At 42.6% G+C, this 19198-nt stretch overlaps 2 protein-coding genes across 5 annotated transcripts; both read left to right on the forward strand.

Moving 5' to 3' along the window:
- The first annotated feature begins 17 nt into the window (after positions 1 to 17).
- On the forward strand, positions 18 to 11200 carry pla2g4f.1 (phospholipase A2, group IVF, tandem duplicate 1). Of its 4 annotated transcripts, none has more exons than XM_068327541.1 (26): positions 18 to 179; positions 398 to 463; positions 1439 to 1508; positions 2656 to 2795; positions 3048 to 3179; positions 3365 to 3399; positions 3486 to 3534; positions 4091 to 4163; positions 4245 to 4381; positions 4451 to 4582; positions 4723 to 4763; positions 4845 to 4887; positions 4969 to 5023; positions 6059 to 6183; positions 6275 to 6373; positions 6864 to 6898; positions 7856 to 7994; positions 8108 to 8244; positions 8327 to 8549; positions 8632 to 8749; positions 8920 to 9057; positions 9369 to 9476; positions 9737 to 9916; positions 10053 to 10225; positions 10311 to 10494; positions 10680 to 11200. In XM_068327541.1, the coding sequence occupies exons 1-26, from the start codon at positions 63 to 65 to the stop codon at positions 10889 to 10891; spliced, it is 2961 nt and encodes a 986-aa protein (XP_068183642.1). In that variant the 5' UTR covers positions 18 to 62; the 3' UTR covers positions 10892 to 11200. The 4 variants fall into 4 exon arrangements, with proteins under 4 accessions (XP_068183642.1, XP_068183645.1, XP_068183644.1 ...); XM_068327544.1 differs by having other exon boundaries at positions 18 to 174; XM_068327543.1 differs by having other exon boundaries at positions 18 to 170; positions 379 to 463.
- Positions 11201 to 15123: 3923 nt separating this feature from the next.
- kcnk18 (potassium channel, subfamily K, member 18) lies at positions 15124 to 18697 on the forward strand. The gene is made up of 3 exons (XM_068328024.1): positions 15124 to 15404; positions 15597 to 15743; positions 17574 to 18697. Exons 1-3 carry the CDS (start codon positions 15176 to 15178, stop codon positions 18407 to 18409), a joined length of 1212 nt encoding a protein of 403 aa, XP_068184125.1. The 5' UTR covers positions 15124 to 15175; the 3' UTR covers positions 18410 to 18697.
- The last annotated feature ends 501 nt before the right edge of the window (positions 18698 to 19198 follow it).

Below are 19198 nucleotides of genomic sequence, written 5' to 3' on the forward strand. Positions count from 1 at the left end.
AAAGTCCGTGAAGAATAAACCAAACACAACTGTGAGATCCTGAGAATGTAATCCTCCTCCTGATGGACTGTCACGACCTCTGGATGATGGAGGAGCCACCGAGAGTTAAGGCTATTTTAAGGAGACAGCGTTCCTCGAGGATTTGTTGGATGAAAGAACGGTGGAAAATTGTAGGTAAAGTATGTGAAATTTATGCATCAGTGTCAAATTGAATTTTGAATAATTTTGAATAATTTTGAGTACCACTGCAGAAAACAACATAACTCCTTCCGCTCATCAACGTTTGAGCTGCTTATGGAAATGGATCATTGGGACTCATTTGGGTGTGAATCATATGAAAATGAACGTTTGCTTTAAAACTCGATCCTCCTCAATCAGGTAGTCGTTTTCTCTTCAGGACAACAGGACAACGCTTTCCTTCCAGCCGTGGGTCAAAGTGTGTCTTACATCCCCAATGGAGCCTGTGAGTAGATATCAAAATGCTGCTGTATAATTTTACTGATAAGATTATATAACCGTTCAGTCCCCATGACCTGATCTTAATTGAACACACAGTAGAAACACTCTAGATTGGTGATGCGTGGTGGATTGTAGAGTGGAAACAGGTGTGGGGTAGAACAGGTACCAGGTGCTACAGCTTCACAGGGTTCCTGCCTTAAAACCGGAGCGTTTCCACACATCAAATTGTTGAATCTCTGGACGCCTGACACTTCAAGATGAGTCTCTGGGGTGTAGGTATCACTTAACCATTGGTTATTGGTGTTTGTTTTCCACATTGCTCCGTGGTTACAACCAGTTTTCTCGTGGGACCCTAGTCTGCTCTGCCTGTTATTTTGCTACAGGCGGCGGTGTTTGCAATGATTGCCAAGATCTTGTCTTGTCTTGTGTCATTAAAGGTCAATGCCGGTTTGTTGGCACTAACAAATAGCTGATGCTACGATAGTGTTTGTTTTTTTGTTTTTTATGAAGTGAAACATGCCTGAACTTTGACAGCAGTGATTGATTGCAGGTTATTTATGATGGTGTAGACAAGGCGGCTCATATAGAGCTTTTTGACTGATGGGTGACATACTTGTAAAATTTGACAGGCAGGCTAGCTGAGTAGAAGATGGAGTTTTTATTTGTACCAATGCAAATGACTTATAAAAACCATTATATGAAAATAAAATCAATGCAATTCAGTACTTATTGCATTTAATTACAGTTTCAACAAGTTTGGTGGGCGGGATTACGAAGCCTAACGGGCTATAGTTTGTATAGATTCTTCATGATTGACAACCTACACATAAATCCAAAGGGGGGAAAAAGTGACTCAACTGGTTTACTGTTGTATAAAGTGAATCCTGGCGCTGGGTGTGTCAGTCATTTGTACCACTATATAAGTCTGCAGTCTTGAGTGACTGACTAACTTTTCACCATGCTTTCCCCGATCGAACAGATGGATGTTACCTTCTGGGCCTTGGACGTCACCGTTCTGAGAGCCGAAAACATTAATAACGGAGATTATTGTGAGTAGAACTTTTTTTCTGCACATACTTCCCTTTTCTCATTTTCCCCATCACAAGAGTAGTCATGTTCAAACTGAATGTTTTTGATTGCTATCTCTGCAAAGAAAAGTTTGCCATTTGTTTGCCTGTTTGTCCCTTTTTTTTGTTTTTGCACATTCTTTTTGGTTCACTTTGAATTTGATCGCTTCTAAGTTTTTACTGTTTTTGTTTTGCTGTTTGCTTGCTTGCTGTATCAACTGAAGTACTCAGAGGTTGTGTTGGGATTGTGTTTTGGCAGGAAACTAAAAAAAATCCAACATTTTAAAGGAAAACTAGAGAAGGACGTTTGAAACATTTGAAAAGTGGACGAAAACCGAAAGACCGTAGATAACACTGCAGTTTTTTGAAACGCTCATCGAAATATTCTTGCAGGGCTCTTACTGTCATAACAATTGGCAAGCTTGAAATCAGGAGTCAGTCGAGGAGAAAAGTTGGGGCAGGTCTGCTCAGGTAAAGGTGAGGCCAATCAAGGCATGCATGTTCTACTATGACGATGTCACGTTGGCAAAATGCAAGTTAGTTACATTGAACTACGAGCTGACGGCTTAATGATCTGACCAGATCCACAGGCTGATGGTGATTGGCCATAGGTGACAGAGGACAGAAGGTTGCCTAGCAACCGGTGGAACTTTCAGGGAAAAACGGGGAATAATGCACCGGATATTTTCATGAAAGTCTAATTAAATTTTTTTTTTTAATTGAAATAAAATTTTAAAAAACCAATAACAATAATAAATACACCAGAATGGTGTGAACACTATCCGAAAAGGAATGGGAAGAAGTGTAAACTTATTAAACTCCTACCCACTTATACTCCAAAAAAAAAGAAAAACACTCATTACAAAACAGGAGCCTCTTAACCGAAACAGATTATAGAAGGAAAATAAATTTGAATTAAATCTGATATTTAGTTGTCCATGTTGTTGTTGGTTTTTTGACTGGTGAGTATATTTGCAAAAAAAATGCATTTACTTTCCCGTATGACGACTTGAGACCCCAAAAGCATAGCGGCATTACAAATGAATCCATCAGTTTGATTTAATGTCCTGTGAATGAACGGTTCTTGACACGTTCATGAATCTTGTCTTTTCTCGTTTCCACATCCCAGTATCCGAAGCAGACTGTTATGTCACCGTCTCTCTACCCTCCCAGTCTGAAAAGGTCTGCAGGACAGTGACTGTGGGAAACGACCCAAACCCAGAATGGAATGAGACTTTTACTTTCACAATCAATGATGAAGGGGTCAAGGTGAGTCTGGTGTGAACACGCATGTCATGGGTTAATCAACGTATGGAATTCAAGGAGGATACAGTTGACAGATTAAGATTTCTCCAGCCACAAGACTGGTCTGTCAAATATCTACAGCAATGTAAAGGAGGCTGTTGCAGCAGGAACACGCAAGAACATTCCACAATTTGATGACTTTGCCTGAGGGGAATGGGCTAAACCTCTTATGCAATAGTAGTTGCGAACCTTACCATTAAGACTTCATTCTCTCAGAGCACTCTGGAGGTGTGCCTGTATGATGAAGACCCGATGAAGACTGACGACCTCCTCACCATGGTAACATTGGATATCAGCAGCCTGACGCCAGAGGAGAAGGAAACCAGGAAGTTCACTGTCAACAGTGAGGTAGTAAAAAAAAAAACCACTCAGAGTAGCTTTTACATATTTACAGAAATATGTTGATTGACTTGAATCATATAATTTAACCTCAACTGAAACTCGGAAAATTCAGAAAATATCAGATTTCACAGACCAAATAAAAACATCTTGCCGATCATGAACTCACTTCCTGTCATCTTCTACATTCAAAGGGTCAACTGTGGCTTGCTTTTCGGCTGCGACAGAGGTAACGGCTCTTTATTTTTTTTACATCTTTTAAAAAATCCTTAGTTTGTATTTGAGTTTAAAAAAACGTTTTTGTTTCTTTTCTAGTAAAAAAAGAGAGGAGCGGGTTCACAATCACTCCACAGAACCATCTGCGGTGAGGCCTGGCCCTTTGCATAATCTCTGAAACCCAGATTCTGGACAAGCCCGCACACATTTGACATTAGACCATTCACTACATAATGGTTTTAGATGGTTTTCTCAGAAGGAGTGGGGATGGAGTGTTGAGGTCAGCATATGTTTGAAGAGGGGAGGAGATGGGATGTCAGCCTGTGCTGCAGTGTAGTGGGACCAAGGTGTTATGTTGTAATATTGGATAGTGACATACCTTACATTGTAAGATGGGTGTACCTTACCCACCATGTGGGCCTCCTGCTAATTTTCAATTGCACTTTTTATTTTAGTTATTTTATTTAACCTAATTTTATACTGTTTATATTTTAGTTTAGTGTATGTCCTGTTGGTGCTGCATGTGTTTGTTAGTGTGGTGTATGTCTTGTGGTATGTCCTGTGGTGTCAGTGTTTCTCTTGCGTTTGTCCAGTGTTTGTTCATTATGTAATGCTTGAGCAGTGGATGTGTGCAATTTCCTCCGCGATTAATAAGTATCTTTTAAGACTTCATTCTTATTGTTGGTTTGTTTGACTTGTTTCAGATAGAAAATGTCTCCTATTCGACCTTGAATGTCACCATACTGAGTGCAACCTTGAGCGGCGACAGCGACTTCAGTAACAACTTGATTTTGAATGATACAACCTGAGCTGTTATTTAAATGAAAGCAGTGTTTAAGGGTTGTTGTTTTTTATTAGTGTCTGCGTGTGACGGATACGTCATTGTCAATCTCCCAACGGCGACTGCAAAACCTTTCCGAACAAAAACTGTGGGCAACGATAACAACCCGGTGTGGAATGAAATCGTCACCTTTAGGGTGCCCACCAACGTGAAAGTGAGTCCTTTATGACACAGTCTTCACTAGTGTGATGTCATAGAAGTGACCACCGGCCCCGTTTCTCAGAATATCATAGAGTTCAAGCTTTATGATGAGGACCCCCTGGCACCGGACAACCTAATTACTACTCTGGTGTTTGACATCGACACCCTGACAGGAGAGGGGAAGGAGACAAAGGAGTTCATCATAACCCCTGAGGTAAAACTTAAATCTTACTCAGTCCAGTGGATCAGAACCAATTCATGTGAAGACGGTTTGTAAAGTTTGTCTTTGCTTTATCGGCTCACCGTATGAACATTAATCAAATGTTTAGGATTGAATTTCTGCTTTTTCTGCAGACAGAAAACAAGCTTCTCATAGAATTTGAGCTACAGAAAACGTAAGTTCTGCAGATTTATTGTCCTTTTTTTCTGTGCTTCCACAGTTATTCAATCAGTTGTCTTTTTTTTTTTTTTTGTAGGGAAGATCCCAGTTCTGAGTATCTCTCTAATGGCATCATTATGGTGAGATGTCATGGCTTACACCTCATTCCTTTTGTTCTCTACTTGTATGGTGGTGATACCTTGAACTGATCTGTCTTTCAGGCTGCACCGTTCTGCGTGCTTGATGTGGACACCAACCAACTGACCCGACATGAAGGTACGGATCTATTTCAAAAAGTTAAAGATCCCGTATTTTGCTCTTTACTGAATTTGACACAGCTGTGACATGTCCAGTTAAACTGTATTCAAAATATAAAACGGGTTTCACATATGAGTCTGTTTGTACCTGCACCATTATATGCTAATGAGCTCTTGTCAATGCCAACCTTGCCTAGTACATGCCCCTCTCATGAAGAGGTGGCTAAAGGTAGCATGGGCTAATGCAATGTGTACAATTTGTCTTCAACATGAGAACATAATTGGTTCCTAGAATGAACACACTGGAAAGTTTGACGAAATCTAGTGGCAGATTGTAGTGGTGAGACCCAGTTGAAATTTTCTCCACTAGGATCTGTGAGATGACGTTGAAGGCTGAGCTGAAGTCCAGGAAAAGCATTCTCTCCTAGCTCCCATGTGCTCCAGACGACTCGGCACAGTGTAAAGAACTGTATTGATAGCGTTCAGTGGACAGGTTTGCCCTGTAGGCAAACTTGGGGTCCAGGGTGGGAGGTAGACAGGTCCTCATGTGTTAAGAGCAGTACCTCAAAACACTTCATGACTACAGGCGAAGGTACAACAGGTCTGTAGTCGTTGCCAGCTTCTTGTGGACAGAGATGATGAATGATTTTTGAGGCAGGATTGTCGAGGAGGGAGTTATTGAGGGTCAGAGTTGTCATCTGACAACCATTATCCTCACTAGCCTTTGCTTTATCATCCATGATAAACAGTAAAGCACAGAGGTACAAAGCCTGACCCTCTGAGATGCTAACAAACGACAAACAAGAGGGAGATGAGTGTTGGCGTTGCATGAACGCAGTGGAGCTGCCCCTATAGGGGTTGTGGTAGAAAAACGAACTGTGGGAGAATAGTCTGATATGGTGGAGCTCATTTGTTTGCATCTCCGAATGTTTGTAAGTTGAATGTTAATCTGTTGAGGATTGTGTGAGTGTTGATTTTATATATCCAAAGTCATCCTGTGTGCAAGGGAATGGTGTTATTCTACTGATGAAGAGGGTGTGTCTTTTTTGGATAGCTATGAGAGGCAAGGCGCTGAAACTCAGAGGAGCCTATGAGGAGGTTCAAACCATTGATCCGAGTTTGAATCCCCAACTGCGATTTTACGTCAACAGAGACTTGGAGACAGAAATTGGAGTGGAGGTAAGTTTTGCTGGTCTGTAATGGTGAGATAAATGTTAGCACAGCCCTGAGGTGCTGTGGCTTAACATGATGCATTTCTCTCTTCTGTCAGACTCGGAATAATTTCAACATTAACATCATGGAAAGTTCTGTCCCGCTGAAGCCGTTGCAAGACAAAAAGACCTGCCAACTCTCTCTTGTTATGGAAGATGTAAGGATTTTTTACATCCGTTTGTTTTGAACTGATAAGAGGTAAGACACGACAGTTGGACATTGAGAATTTATCAGATACCTTTAACACAGATGACCAATAACTTTACCCAAATTTCCTGTGGGAATATGTGATTAACTTCGAAAAATACAGCTCAAAATCTAGTAATGTCAACCTGTTGCCAGCAGAGGAAGTTAAAATATTGCATTGAATCTTTGCAGAAACTATGCCATCTAACATTTACAACAACTTAACATTGTCATATTTTTCTCTACAGATTAGTAGGGAATATGAGAATGTGTCTCCCTCCACAATGCTGTAAAAGACTCATGAAAGTTATCACAAATGCTTGATTGCTGTTGTAGTTGCCAAGGGTAGCCCAAGCAGCTATTAGCTTTGGGGGGGAAATCCCTTTTTTCACACCATTGTATGTAATGAATGAGTGGTTTGTTACTTGAGATTTATTGTAATCATGTATTTTCCATCTTAGGAAAAAGTGGATTTTGAACTTAAATCGAATGACTGGTAAGAAACTGTTGACAACTTGTTCAGAAACATTGTTCTGCTGCTAAAACTACCTCCGATTTTTCTATCCTCAATTGTCCTACATTTGAATCTTCTACCCAGTGACATGCGGTCAGGGGAGGCACGGCCTCACCTGCCATCATGAAAAGAAAAATGGAAGAAATAAATGGTTTTATTCATTTATTAATGTGTATTATAAAGTTTTCCGTTTAAAGTCACCAATTTTATATTTTTACTCAATCGCCAAATTTTCATTTACCGCTGAAATACTGGGAAGAGACCTGTGGTGAGGCAGCAGCCAGCTGAGCCTCATTATGGGTTCTCTCGATAACTGTGCTGGTAGCTCAACAGTGAGACTGTAATGCCATCTGTCTGCGCTAACACGTTTAGCTAAATTGTGGAAATTTAGTTTATATAGCAATGTACATAATGTACAGTGATTGTCAACTGTTTGTGTAACGTCTTGAGTTGAGCGATCTTAAAATGGCTGGTTAAAAAGGCAGGAAGTGAGGCACTGAGTTCTGTTAATCCCAGGGATCCTTCTTGGGACTCGGTCGCAAAATGAGTGACTGCAAGCTCCTATCTACAGTCAGCTAGTCAAGCGTAGCCCTTTGTTTTTTCCACTTGCCTTACAATAAAAATGGAGGATTACATATTTCAACTCAGAATTTTTCAATCTGTTCAGAAGGAGCTGTGCATGGACTTCACTTATAAGTCAATAAAACATAACAAAAGTGTAGGTAACTTGTTTCTTAAATCAAATGTGCTTATTTGTGTTTGTATTTGTAACTAAATGGTGAATAAGCTACACTGTAGGTTCATATGTTAAACTGATTATGATTTCAGTGCCTCACCAGCCATGAACCTCACCTCATGTCACTGCTTCTACCCTTGGACTCTCAGTTCTAAAGCAAAAACTCAAACCCTGCTTTCTGCTTGTATCTTTGAAATTCACAGGGAAGATGACTACATGGCCGTTCGTCTCGACTTTGACATCCCAAAGGAGGAGAAGGAGTTTATAAAGAAGAGAAAAGTTGTGGTGTCACAAGCTCTGCAGAAGCTCCTAGGCCTTGAAGCGCCACCTCGTCATGAAAAGGTTTGTGTGTACGTTCGTAGCCTGCAGCACTGCACATTCAATGTTTGACACACATGGGGAAATGGAATTGTTAACATGGTACCAAGTAGCACCCCTCTTATCCTGCTGTCCAGTTACCAACTGTCGCAATCGTGGCGTCAGGTGGGGGGGCCCGAGCGATGACGGGCCTGCTTGGTAGTTTGAAGGGCCTGAAGGACACGGGGATCCTGGATGCTGTTACCTACATGTCTGCTCTGTCTGGATCCACATGGTGAGAGTTTTTCAGAAAAATCTTTCAAGCTGACTTAAGTGTCTTTTTAGGACCTTAAATGCTATTGGTTTCATTGAAACAGGGCTCTGGCTACGCTATATCAGGAAGCTAACTGGTCGCAGCAGGACATCGATGAGATCATCTCGGCAGCAAAGGAACAGATGACCAAAAGTGTCCTGTCCGCCTTCTCTATGGAGAAATTTCAGTACTATGATAAGGAAATTTTGAAGAAGGAGAATAATGGGTACCTCGTGTCCTTCATTGATATGGCGGGCCTGGTCCTTGAGCATCTGGTCTTTGGAAAAGTGAGCGTCCTCATATCATTTTGAAGTGTTGACGGTTGCTACAGTTCCTTGTTGAATAATGTATACTATGTTAAAATTCCAGAAAGTCACCCACAAACTATCAGAGCAGAAGAAAGCAGTTGAGGAGGGCCAAAACCCTCTACCTATATACAACGCTGTCAATATAAAGGATGGGATTGGATTGGGTCAGACTGAAGCTGGTTAATATTTCCACTTGTTTTCTAAACATACCATGAAAGCGGATTTTAAAGATGTCGAATATCAATGTTTTTAGCCTAGTTTATGAAGTCTGGACAAGTTCAAACACCTGACAGAGCTAAGAGGAAGGAATGAATGGATTTGTTCTGATTCTGTGACTTCCTGTTGACAGAGTGGTGCGAGTTTACCCCCTATGAAGTGGGCGTCAAGAAGTATGGGGCATTTGTCCAAACTGAAGACTTTGGAAGTCGGTTCTTTCTTGGTCGTATCATTGAGAAACTCCCAGAGCTCCCCATTCCCTATTATTTAGGTAAGACCATTTAGTATCTTACCTTGGACAAAAGCCAGGAATGACTTCAGTTGCTGGGCAGCCCATTGCCATGTTTGGTGCTTCTTTTTAACCCATGGCATGATTCAAAACCTTCAAGAAATTCTGAAGCATGAATTTATTGACGTTGAATTTGAGGTGCAACTTTAAGTATATTTTTATATTTAAACTGAAATGATGGCAATCTATTTACTGTTCTACAGAGTGGATGAACGGTTTCTGGAATCTAAATTACATTTTGATTCCACAAGCTGTTCATCCAAAGTAACCAAGTTCTTTTTTGAAAAAATCAGGAATATGGAGCAGTGTCTTTTCCATCAACGTGACCCAGATGTGGAGTTTTGCCACCGGGAACAAACCCCTTTGGACCCCCTGGCTAGGACCGGATATTAATGAAATAGGTACAGCTACGTTCATGAAAACACTGCTTTAATATGAAACGTCAGAAGTTAAAGAATTACTGATTGACTCTATGGAGTAGAAATTCTATTAAGACTAATCCCTTTAACCATTATGCTCTTACACGTTCCAATGGGCGCTAGACGGCTTTCAATGTTTAAGTTTGGCATGTATTTGAACAGGCACCAGTTCTGAAGCTAATGTTTGATCATTGGTCTAGCAAAGCCCTGACAAATCCCTGTTCACATTGATTTGCTGATAGAAGTTGACTCCAAACAAGTAACTCTGGACACGACCGTCATCGATGGAACGACTGAGACGAACATGTTCTTGACAAACTTCTTCAAAGATCGTCCAGTCGTTGCTGAAATGTACAATATCCTGCGTGGCTTCCTTATGCGCTGGGACTATTCAAGAAGCAGTAACTTTGTAGCCTGGAAAGGTAGGAAACCAGTCCTGTTGCTTTCATGGTGCACATGAACCCATGATCCAAAGAATTTGAACACTATCAAACCTGCCTCCACAAAGTTCAGCCATTATCATTGGTGTTGGTTTAATATCTCCTGATTTCCATCCAGACACTCATCCAGATGCCTTCCCAAACCAACTGACGCCCAACGACACCACCATGAGGCTGGTCGATGCCGGTCATGCCATCAACATTGGCTGTGCGCCTGTCCTGCGGCCAGAGAGAGACGTGGATGTCATCATAACTCTGAGTTACTCCTGGGACCCATCTGCAGTTTGCAGGGTAAACAGGAGGGCAAACTCATCTGGGAATACTTGAAATGCTAAAAAGATATATTGTGGATTAATTGACATGTTTAATCAATCAGGTCCTCAAGAAGACTGCTGCTTACTGTCAAGATCACAACATCCCCTTTCCTGATGTGAATTATGATGAACTGCAAAAGGAGCCAAAGGAGGTCTACGTCATTGAAGATGTGAAAAACCCCAAGGCACCCATAGTGGTTCATTTCCCACTTGTCAATATCACATTCAAAGACTTTAAACAACCAGGTTTGTCTGAGTTCCGATACAGCAGCTAATGTTGGCATGTTTGACGCTAGCACTGCACTCATATTGGGCAGATGAACCCTTCAGGAATACTTTAATGTTAATTTTTTTAAATAATGCGTAAATTGCTTGGGATTCAAGGTAAAAGAAACCAGATTCAATCAAGCTTATCAATGTGATTTTTACAGGCGTGAAGCGCAAGACTGAGGAAATGAAAGCTGGGGAGGTGGATGTGAGCACCAGCAACTCGCCATACACCACCGACAACATGACCTTCTCGGAGAAGGATTTCAGTGCTCTGATTGATTTGACCTCTTACAACATCGTAAACAACCAAGACAGCATCCTTGGAGTGTTGCGTAAAGCCAGGGAGAAGAAGGCTTTCAGCGCAGAGGATTGAGATTCAGCAAGTCTTTTTTTCCCCCCCTCCTGTTGATAAGTCAATATGTGCACCAACCATCATGAAAGTCAACGTTACTACTCTTGTTAATCAGTGCAGTTGCTGTTTTCTTGTCTTCCATCTAAGTAGAATACGTAAAACAATTCAGCCAGAATTTTAAAATTTTGGAAACCAACTGGGAGACACAACTTTTATTTACAAAGAGTGTCTATTTAATTCTGTCCTGTGGTTTTGATAAGATTTAAACATATTATGATGTAACCAGTGATGTGAGAATGGTTGTGGGTAAACCTGATATTTCAATAAATGACCAAGATGTAATGCATAATTTCTTTGTGCCTAAAATTGCTCTTATTTTGAAGTTAATTTGTAGCTTCAAAATAAAAATGTAAATTTTTCAGCTTACAAATATATTTTTCCCTTCATGAGCACTGATGGCGAACTGGGATGACTCTGCATCATATCTTAAGGGAAACTCTCGGGTTATGCAGACATTTTATAGAAAAGAAAAAAAACATAAGTTTTGATATGAGTAAACATCCAAAGTTAAATGTAACAAGGAGTCGAAGTACAAGGCTCAAGACGAGACTAAATCAACTGGGCTACTAAATTAAGATTAAATGCAAATCAAAAGCATTTGTCGTTCGAAGCATCACAAAGTGACAGAAGATGAAAACCTCTAACTGGTTGCAGCTGAGTTCCAAAGGGCGTGGATGCTCGATTGAACCCATTGGCTGCATGTTTTCCCGTTTCCATTCCGGATCTCCCAGTTCTTCAGTCAGAACTCAAAATACAATCGGTAATGGTTTGAAAGTCGAAGCTACAGATCTCCAGTCCGTTTGGTGCTGCTGTTGTGGCTTGAGGTTATTTTTAATTTGACCCTTGGGGAATTAAAGATTCACGCACAACTTTAAGACAATCTAGGAGCTTCTTAACATGCATGATTTTTATACTTGCTGCAAAATCTCAACCATGATGAAAAAAATACAACTGCAAACAGTTACTGCAATACAACACAATACATTTATGCTTTCCAATCCATTACCGTTCACTTATCCATCCCAGGATCTCATGACAGGAGAGCATTCCTCTTGCGGTCTGAAGAATGGCCATAGTGGATGACGCCCTGACATCATGGCTGGTGTCGGGCTCCATAGCGGCCCGTTCTGCTGAGGTCAGGAAAAGGTGAAAGTTGTGTTGAGTGCCTTTATATTTTTAACCAAAGAAAACAAAACTAAGAGTGTGACTGTCCCTTGTGAAAATTTTGTTGAGCACACTTTGGGTTTCTTTTTTTTTTGGGACAATTCTCTCCTTGAAGATGAGTTGATCAGGATGGTCTAAACTGGTCCATGTTACCATCATGTCTCGTTTATACACTGTCACCGGGAAACTCAATCTAAAACCTGGAATCTCCTCCAGGTGTGAATCATTCATAGTTTGCATTACCGACATATGATTTGATATCACTCCTGACCAAATCCATTTTATAGATAACAAATCTGCACCGCCTCAGCTACACATCAGTGATGTCATGTCTCCACCCGTTTCTGTTACCCGATGCTGACCCCGTCCACATCTTAGTGTTTGAGGGCATAATGAGTGGTAAAAGAGAGATGATTATCCCAGCAAAGTCAGGCGAAACCACCGCCTTCAGAAGTGGAATTAGATTGTGTTAATGGCTTCAGGGTGTGACATAAAGCCTGACAAGCTACCAGCATCATTTAAGTCCAAATGGCATTGATTAAAATCTTATAATGTAATTTTTTTTCCTCAAAAACATCAGCGAAATGTGTTTCTCAACAAATCTTTCTTAATGGAGAACAGAAGGAGGGAAATGGATGAAATGAGGGAAGGAGGAAGATCCCACTTCAATAAACTTAAGCCTGAGGTTTTCAAGTCTTGTTCTTCTCTCTATTAAATTACCCTAATCTGGTATTTATGCATCATTCATTCATGATGCTTCCAATTTGGAAGAAAAGGGAATCCATTGTTGGATCTTTTCCTGACTTCACCATAACCGCACCATTATTAACCGAATTTAATCAGATCTGCTGCATCGAGCTGCTCAAACTCTTTAATGGAACTCCAGTTCCATTAAAGCAAACTGCAGATAAATAGTCTCTGTATTGATTACATGTATCAGGTAATCAGGACGGCTTGTTGCGCTGGACTACTTTCACCTTAAGAACCGAGCTGCCATAGATTTTTGCCTTGTTGTGTTACTAAATTGGAAATGGTTGCTCTGTGATACGCATCAAGGTTCATTCCGAGCAGCGCACACCGAGAGGCAGTGAAACCCTCTAGATAAGAATCTTCCAGTCTCTGTGATGCATCCCTGTGTGTATATATGTGTGTGTGTGTGTGTGTGTGTGTGGTCTAAACACATCAGCATGCAGCGTATTTATTATTTTGCTCTAATTTAAAACCTGCATCTCGGTACCTGCGACTCCAAATGCGTCTTTCTTTAAAAATCATCAACACACAACAATGATTAAAAAGGACTAAATAAGGCCTCCTCCGAGCTCGCCTCCAGATAAATCACATTAACACAAACACAAGCGGCTGGCTTTGCCTTTAAAAGGGATCGGCCCAACATGGCTGTGTTTGTTCTCTGACTGTTGGCTCTGGTATGCCGTTAATGTGTCGAGCGGAGGCCGGAGCTGCTGCGACTCTCTGATGGCTGTTTATTTTAAGCAGAATGCCAGCCAAAGTGTTTACTGCGTTGATGCTGAGCAGACGGCAGCTGCTCAAGTGCTGGATTTCTGGAGAGAAATCAACATTCCACGAGGCGTAGTCGTGCCGGAGTCGGACAGTGACGGCTGTCGTGATGCGAAAGAGAGATCCACCCGCTGCTACGTGAAATATGTTCCCAAAATTTGGAACATTAATGCCCACGAACGCACATTTTCACTATTAAAAGGGTATTCTGGTCAAATCTATGAAGTATTGGGTCATTAATTCAAAACCAAGGCTGCGTGAACACTTCGGGGTTCCATGTAAAGGTTGATCCGGGGAAGCTGGGAAAGAGTTTCTGCCACTTTTTTCATTCCCAAAGGCGAGAGACGTTTATTACTCTCTTCAGTCGTGATATCGGTTCATCACAGCATCTTGACTTTTAGCGTGTTGTGTCTTTTAAGTCCAGTTTAAATTCCCCGCGCCGTGGCCCTGAAGTAAACCAGACTTGGACACAGTGGCGGTCGTGTGGTGTGTTTTATGGAGTTTGTTTTTCACATCCCCTCCCTCCAGCGCTCCAGCATCTCATTGATTAAGTGCCACTTCCACCTTTTCGTCACACCATTACTCTGGTGTTGTTGTCACCTCCAGCAGATCCCTCAATCAGCTGCCTTATTCAAGTTCTAACGAGTTAAAAGTAGCAGCATCCCAAATATAATTCCTCAGCATGTAGTCCCCAGGTATTTGGAGGAGGCTGGGCCCAGCTGTTCGGGGTCACATGGGTCCTAAATATAGAAAGACAGCAGCACCTGTTGCCCTGCTGTTTGATGGGGAGGAGACATTAAGAGTAAAGAGCATTTGTTCTTGTTCTGTTATTGCTCCACGGTTGAACTTTCCATGCACTACTGTTCATGTTTAAGTTGAAATTAAAGAAATAAGATACATTAAAAAAAAAACATTCAGCAATTTGTGTTCAAACAAACACAAATGAAACAGATCGACGTGATGAAAACCTTCCTAACCTTTTCATACGATAAAGATAAAAGTGAAAAATAAACCAATGGAACATTTGTGTTTTTCTTCCTCGGTGTTGATCAAAGATTCTCGTTTCCTGCCGCTTGCTCGGAATTGAGGAAAACAAATTAAATCAAAATGATCGAGATGATAAAGAACAAGGTAAATAAGTGAAATGTATGACATAAAATCTGCCTGGTAAGAAGAGACATTCTGCCAGACAGAAATAAAGCCTCGGTTTGTAATATTTGGACTCAGATTTCAGTTTTTCAGATTCATTCCTCTTTAGTTTGAACAAAAACACCCCTGTGCCACTGAGATCAAACCCATTCCATTAATGTTGTTAAGGTGTAACTCTGTGAAGGCTATGAGAAACTCGATGAGGCCCCCGAGGGCCCCACGGCAGTCACACCAGAGTAAAAAGGCTGTGGAGTCGATAACGGAAATCCCCGGAGGCTCCGTCGTAGCGTCTGTGATGCGCGTATGGATGATGTGGAGCGTTCACTGCCTGAGCGCGCATTGCTGGAGCAGAGCGCAGAGCGGACAGCAGCTCTCCAGAGGGACCGGTGCGCCAGGAGCTGGAAGGAGCTGAAGAAAATGTCAGCGGTGGTGAAGAGGCGGATAAGCATCAAGGACGAGTCCAGAAAATGCGCTGCGCGTTTCTGGAGGCTGTTTCCTCACGTTTTGTTGTGTCTGTCTCTGGTGGCGTACGCGGCGCTCGGCGCGCTGATGTTCCAGCACATTGAAGGCGGGAGCGCATCCACGACGGAGAAGGACTACCACCAGTTCCTGGATAAGATCGTCCGAACCGTCCAGAACTCCACCGGTAAGAAACCACTCATAAGTTAAACAGACTTTAACTCACGTGGAAACCGACGTTTAAATCTCATTTGATGATTTTTTTTTTACCCATTCAACGTAGGATCTAACTTCTGCGTATCTCCTTTACGCACACCATCTATTAATCTATTAACGATTTATCTGATTAATTTGCTTCACACCGACTGCCAATTTGCAGAAAACGTCTCCTGCACACATGAAGACATCGTGAGGGAAGTGGAGACTAAGATGAGGACCGAGTTCAAGTCCATCTGGCTCCAAAGACCGAACAGGTGGACGTTCTTTGGCTCGCTCTTCTTCTGCTGCACCGTCTTCACAACGGTCGGTGAGTCAAACCAAACGCGTGTTTGTGCTGCGGGATATTTATTTAAGACTTCCACCACCACAATGTTTTCCATAAATAAGGGAGGGTGTGGGTCCGGAACCGACATTTTGGTGTGGGCCCGAATAAAGAGATGAAGTTGAGATTCTTTTTAAAGTCACTTGTTGTTTTTACATTTCCCCTAAATATTAAAGAGCTCCGAAACCCTTTCCACCAAACTCTGTTATTCCCTTCTGTAAACATGATCACACTGGCTGTTTGAAATCCACAATTAACCTTCGATGGAGGCTTTTCCGTCAGGATAAATGCATCTCGATGTGTTTCTGGCAGAGGAATTAATGGGTTTGACAGTCCGATGATGTTACAGACCTAAACTGTTTTACAAAAAAGTCAAATCCTGGACTGAACATCCCACCTGCATCAACTTGGTCCACTTTAATGGTTCTATATATAACATTGATGTACCAGAGCACCTGTTGTGTCGAGCAGAGCGATCCTGAATCCTTCACCGTTTCACATCCGGACACACAACCCACACAGACAGGAAATAGATGGATGCAGGGGTGTTGTCATATTGTTAGCCTGATCCCCTGCCCTGAACCCATAGGACCCTAAAGATGGAAAAGTTCTCCAGGTCTGATCAGTGGACGTTTCTTCCTGACTCACAGCTGCTCTCCTCACATCGATCGCATCTCTGTGGGAGGTTTTCTGTAATGTGGTCTGTGTTCCTTGTGGTTTGGTGCACTTTGGTGACTAATGAGCACGCTTAGTTCCTTGCGTCGATGTTAGCGGACTAGAAAAGTGCTTGCTCTACATTACTGTGGGAAAGCCAGCATCCTTTGGCATTCCGTGTGTATACATTTCAGGCCTCTGGTGCTCTAAACATATCCAGGAATATCTTTTTGAAACAAATTTCCCAATCCATGTAGCTCAAACACTTTTACGCTAACCTAAGCGTTCGTCAGATCTACTTAAGTACAGCAAATATTCAGAACTAGGGGTCAGTCTTAACCTAAAACAGCCGCCCTGGTTCCAGGAGGCCATCAGAGATCGGGTCTTACGCCATGTGCTTGTGGATGAGCGATAATGCAGCCAGTTCTGAACTAACAAGGCTATATCCTCTAAAATCTTGTCGGTCTTTCTCTGTGTGGCTGATTAACGGATGGCAGCTGTCAGACAGTTAGAATATCTGAGCGTTTAGGGGTTATAAGATCACCGTGTGTTGGGCAGTCATCCCGTTTGGCATCTGGGTACATCTGAGCATCTATTTTTGAAATCGATCGGATTTCAATCTGATTCATACGATCTCTGATTAGCACTGATCAGCCTTTCGAATAAGAACTGGCGCCGTTTGGGATTCTGTTTGTGTGTCTGAACGGACAGGAAGTGATGGCCAGAGAAGAGATGCTTTTTAATGTGATTTCAGCTCCCTCGCTCAGTCAGCAAAATGTAAAAGGCTCTGTGGTTAAAATCCACGGGGTTTCGCTGCTATCGCGAGAACGTCGTTAGGATGCATTAGCTTACTTTCAGATACACCCAGATAAGTGGTTAAAAGAAGCTAGCTAATGGCTAATTGATTAACAGCGACAGGAAGCCCAACAACTTGCTGAGGGCAGATGAGAATGCTTTTTACACGACCGCAAAGAGCTTGTTAGAAGTTATTGGAGTGTCGTCAGCCTGGTTCTCCTGGGATCTTTAGGACTCTTCCACACAGCATCTAAAATCTGATGTCGTGCCTTTTATTAACCTCAGCCTCAGCCGGGCCCTTTATTAACCTCAGCCTCAGGTGTCTTCAACTCGTGCACCGCTAAAACGTTTTATCCTTTGTTGCAGGATATGGGGAGATCTACCCGGTTACCCTGCTGGGCAAGGTGGCGTGTGTCTTCTATGCCATGGTGGGCATCCCTCTCATGCTCCTGGTCATCCTGGACGTGGGCGACTTCCTCGCTCTGCTGATGTCCAGATGTTACATACGCTTCCACGGCCTATGCAAAAACCTCCGCACCCGCACCTGGTCGCCGTGGAAGGACAAGAAGAAGAAGGAGGACGCCCACCACTGGACGCTAGAGGACGGAACCTTCGTTTTCAGCCATGACATGGCAGTGCGTGAACCCCTTGACATCCGGCAGGTGATGCAGACCCAGGTGGACGTTCGGCAAAAGTCCATCCAGCTCCAGAACAACAAGGAGATCTTTGAGAAGATTCTCGCCCGTGAAAACTTACTGAGGAAGGGGCCGCTGCTCAGGACCCTGTCGTGTCCGGAACTGGACCAGCTGCCGCCGCCACCCGTGGGTTGTGTCATTTGGGACTTCACAGGACTCGGAGACGGAATGGAGATGCTGGACGTTCCCTTCGTGCTCATCGTTTTCATTGTGTTTGCCTACATTTTCTTTGGCGGTATAATACTCCCGATTTGGGAAACTGAGTTCAAGGGCTTTGACCCCTACTACTTCTGCTTCATCACGCTCACCACCATCGGTTTCGGCGACATCGTTCCCAATCACCCAAAGTACTTCATGCTCACCTCCCTCTTCATCATCGTCGGCATGGCCATCATGTCCATGGCTTTCAAGCTGGGCCAAGCGCGAATCGTCTTCTTCTATCGCCATTTTATCAAATTCATCAGCAGAGGAAATGTGGAGACCTTCAAAACTCACGGGAACAACTGAGAATCCCCCCCAGAGTCTCGGAATCAGAAGTGTGGTTCAGACCCGGGTGGAACAGACCCGCGACTTGTCCTGTATGTCATTCGCAACGACTGTTCACTTAAAAGCATGAGCAAAGCAAAAGAGTGTGCATGTGCCAAAAGCTTTCCGCCTATGAAGGGAGATAACAATCAGAAGGACTCTAGAGATGGTGCGTTACCCAAGGAGCAACTGTTATTACTGTAGAACGTCATCGTACTGTAACATCTCTACCTTACAGGACCCATTTTGTTGGACAAACAGAACTCTGGATTTCTTACACCTGTCTGGGAAAATCAAATAAAATCCTGTGTAACTCCAAATTTGAATTTCTTTTAATTCAGTCAAAGTGTGAACAGATATAACATAATCTTGTTTTAACAACGCAAGTTACCCTACTGGTGGAAATAACGTCAGAACCAGTCACTCTGAGTCGGGCTTCTCCTCACACATCCGTTTTTTCTCCGGTTTGAACCGGTTTTATTTGAAACAGGCAGTTTTTTGGTAACATTGCGCCCCCACAGCACTGGTCCTGTACACCAGTTGGCTCTCGCCCCCTGCTGGTCCCCGGCTGGGCGAGGCTGAGGTGCCATCAGGTTGACTAGAAACACCTGGTAGGTGTTATTTCAGCCAAACTGTCCAGAAACCAGCGATCAACCCTCCATCCATGATCTTTCCCTTGTTTTAGAGCCTCCGCCGGTAATGGCTGAAGGTATGTCATCATCCATGTTTGCTTTTTGTTCACTTGACAGATAATTAATCTTCCTGCAGCCA

Source organism: Antennarius striatus, chromosome 11, assembly GCF_040054535.1.
Source record: "Antennarius striatus isolate MH-2024 chromosome 11, ASM4005453v1, whole genome shotgun sequence".
Lineage (NCBI taxonomy): Eukaryota > Metazoa > Chordata > Actinopteri > Lophiiformes > Antennariidae > Antennarius > Antennarius striatus.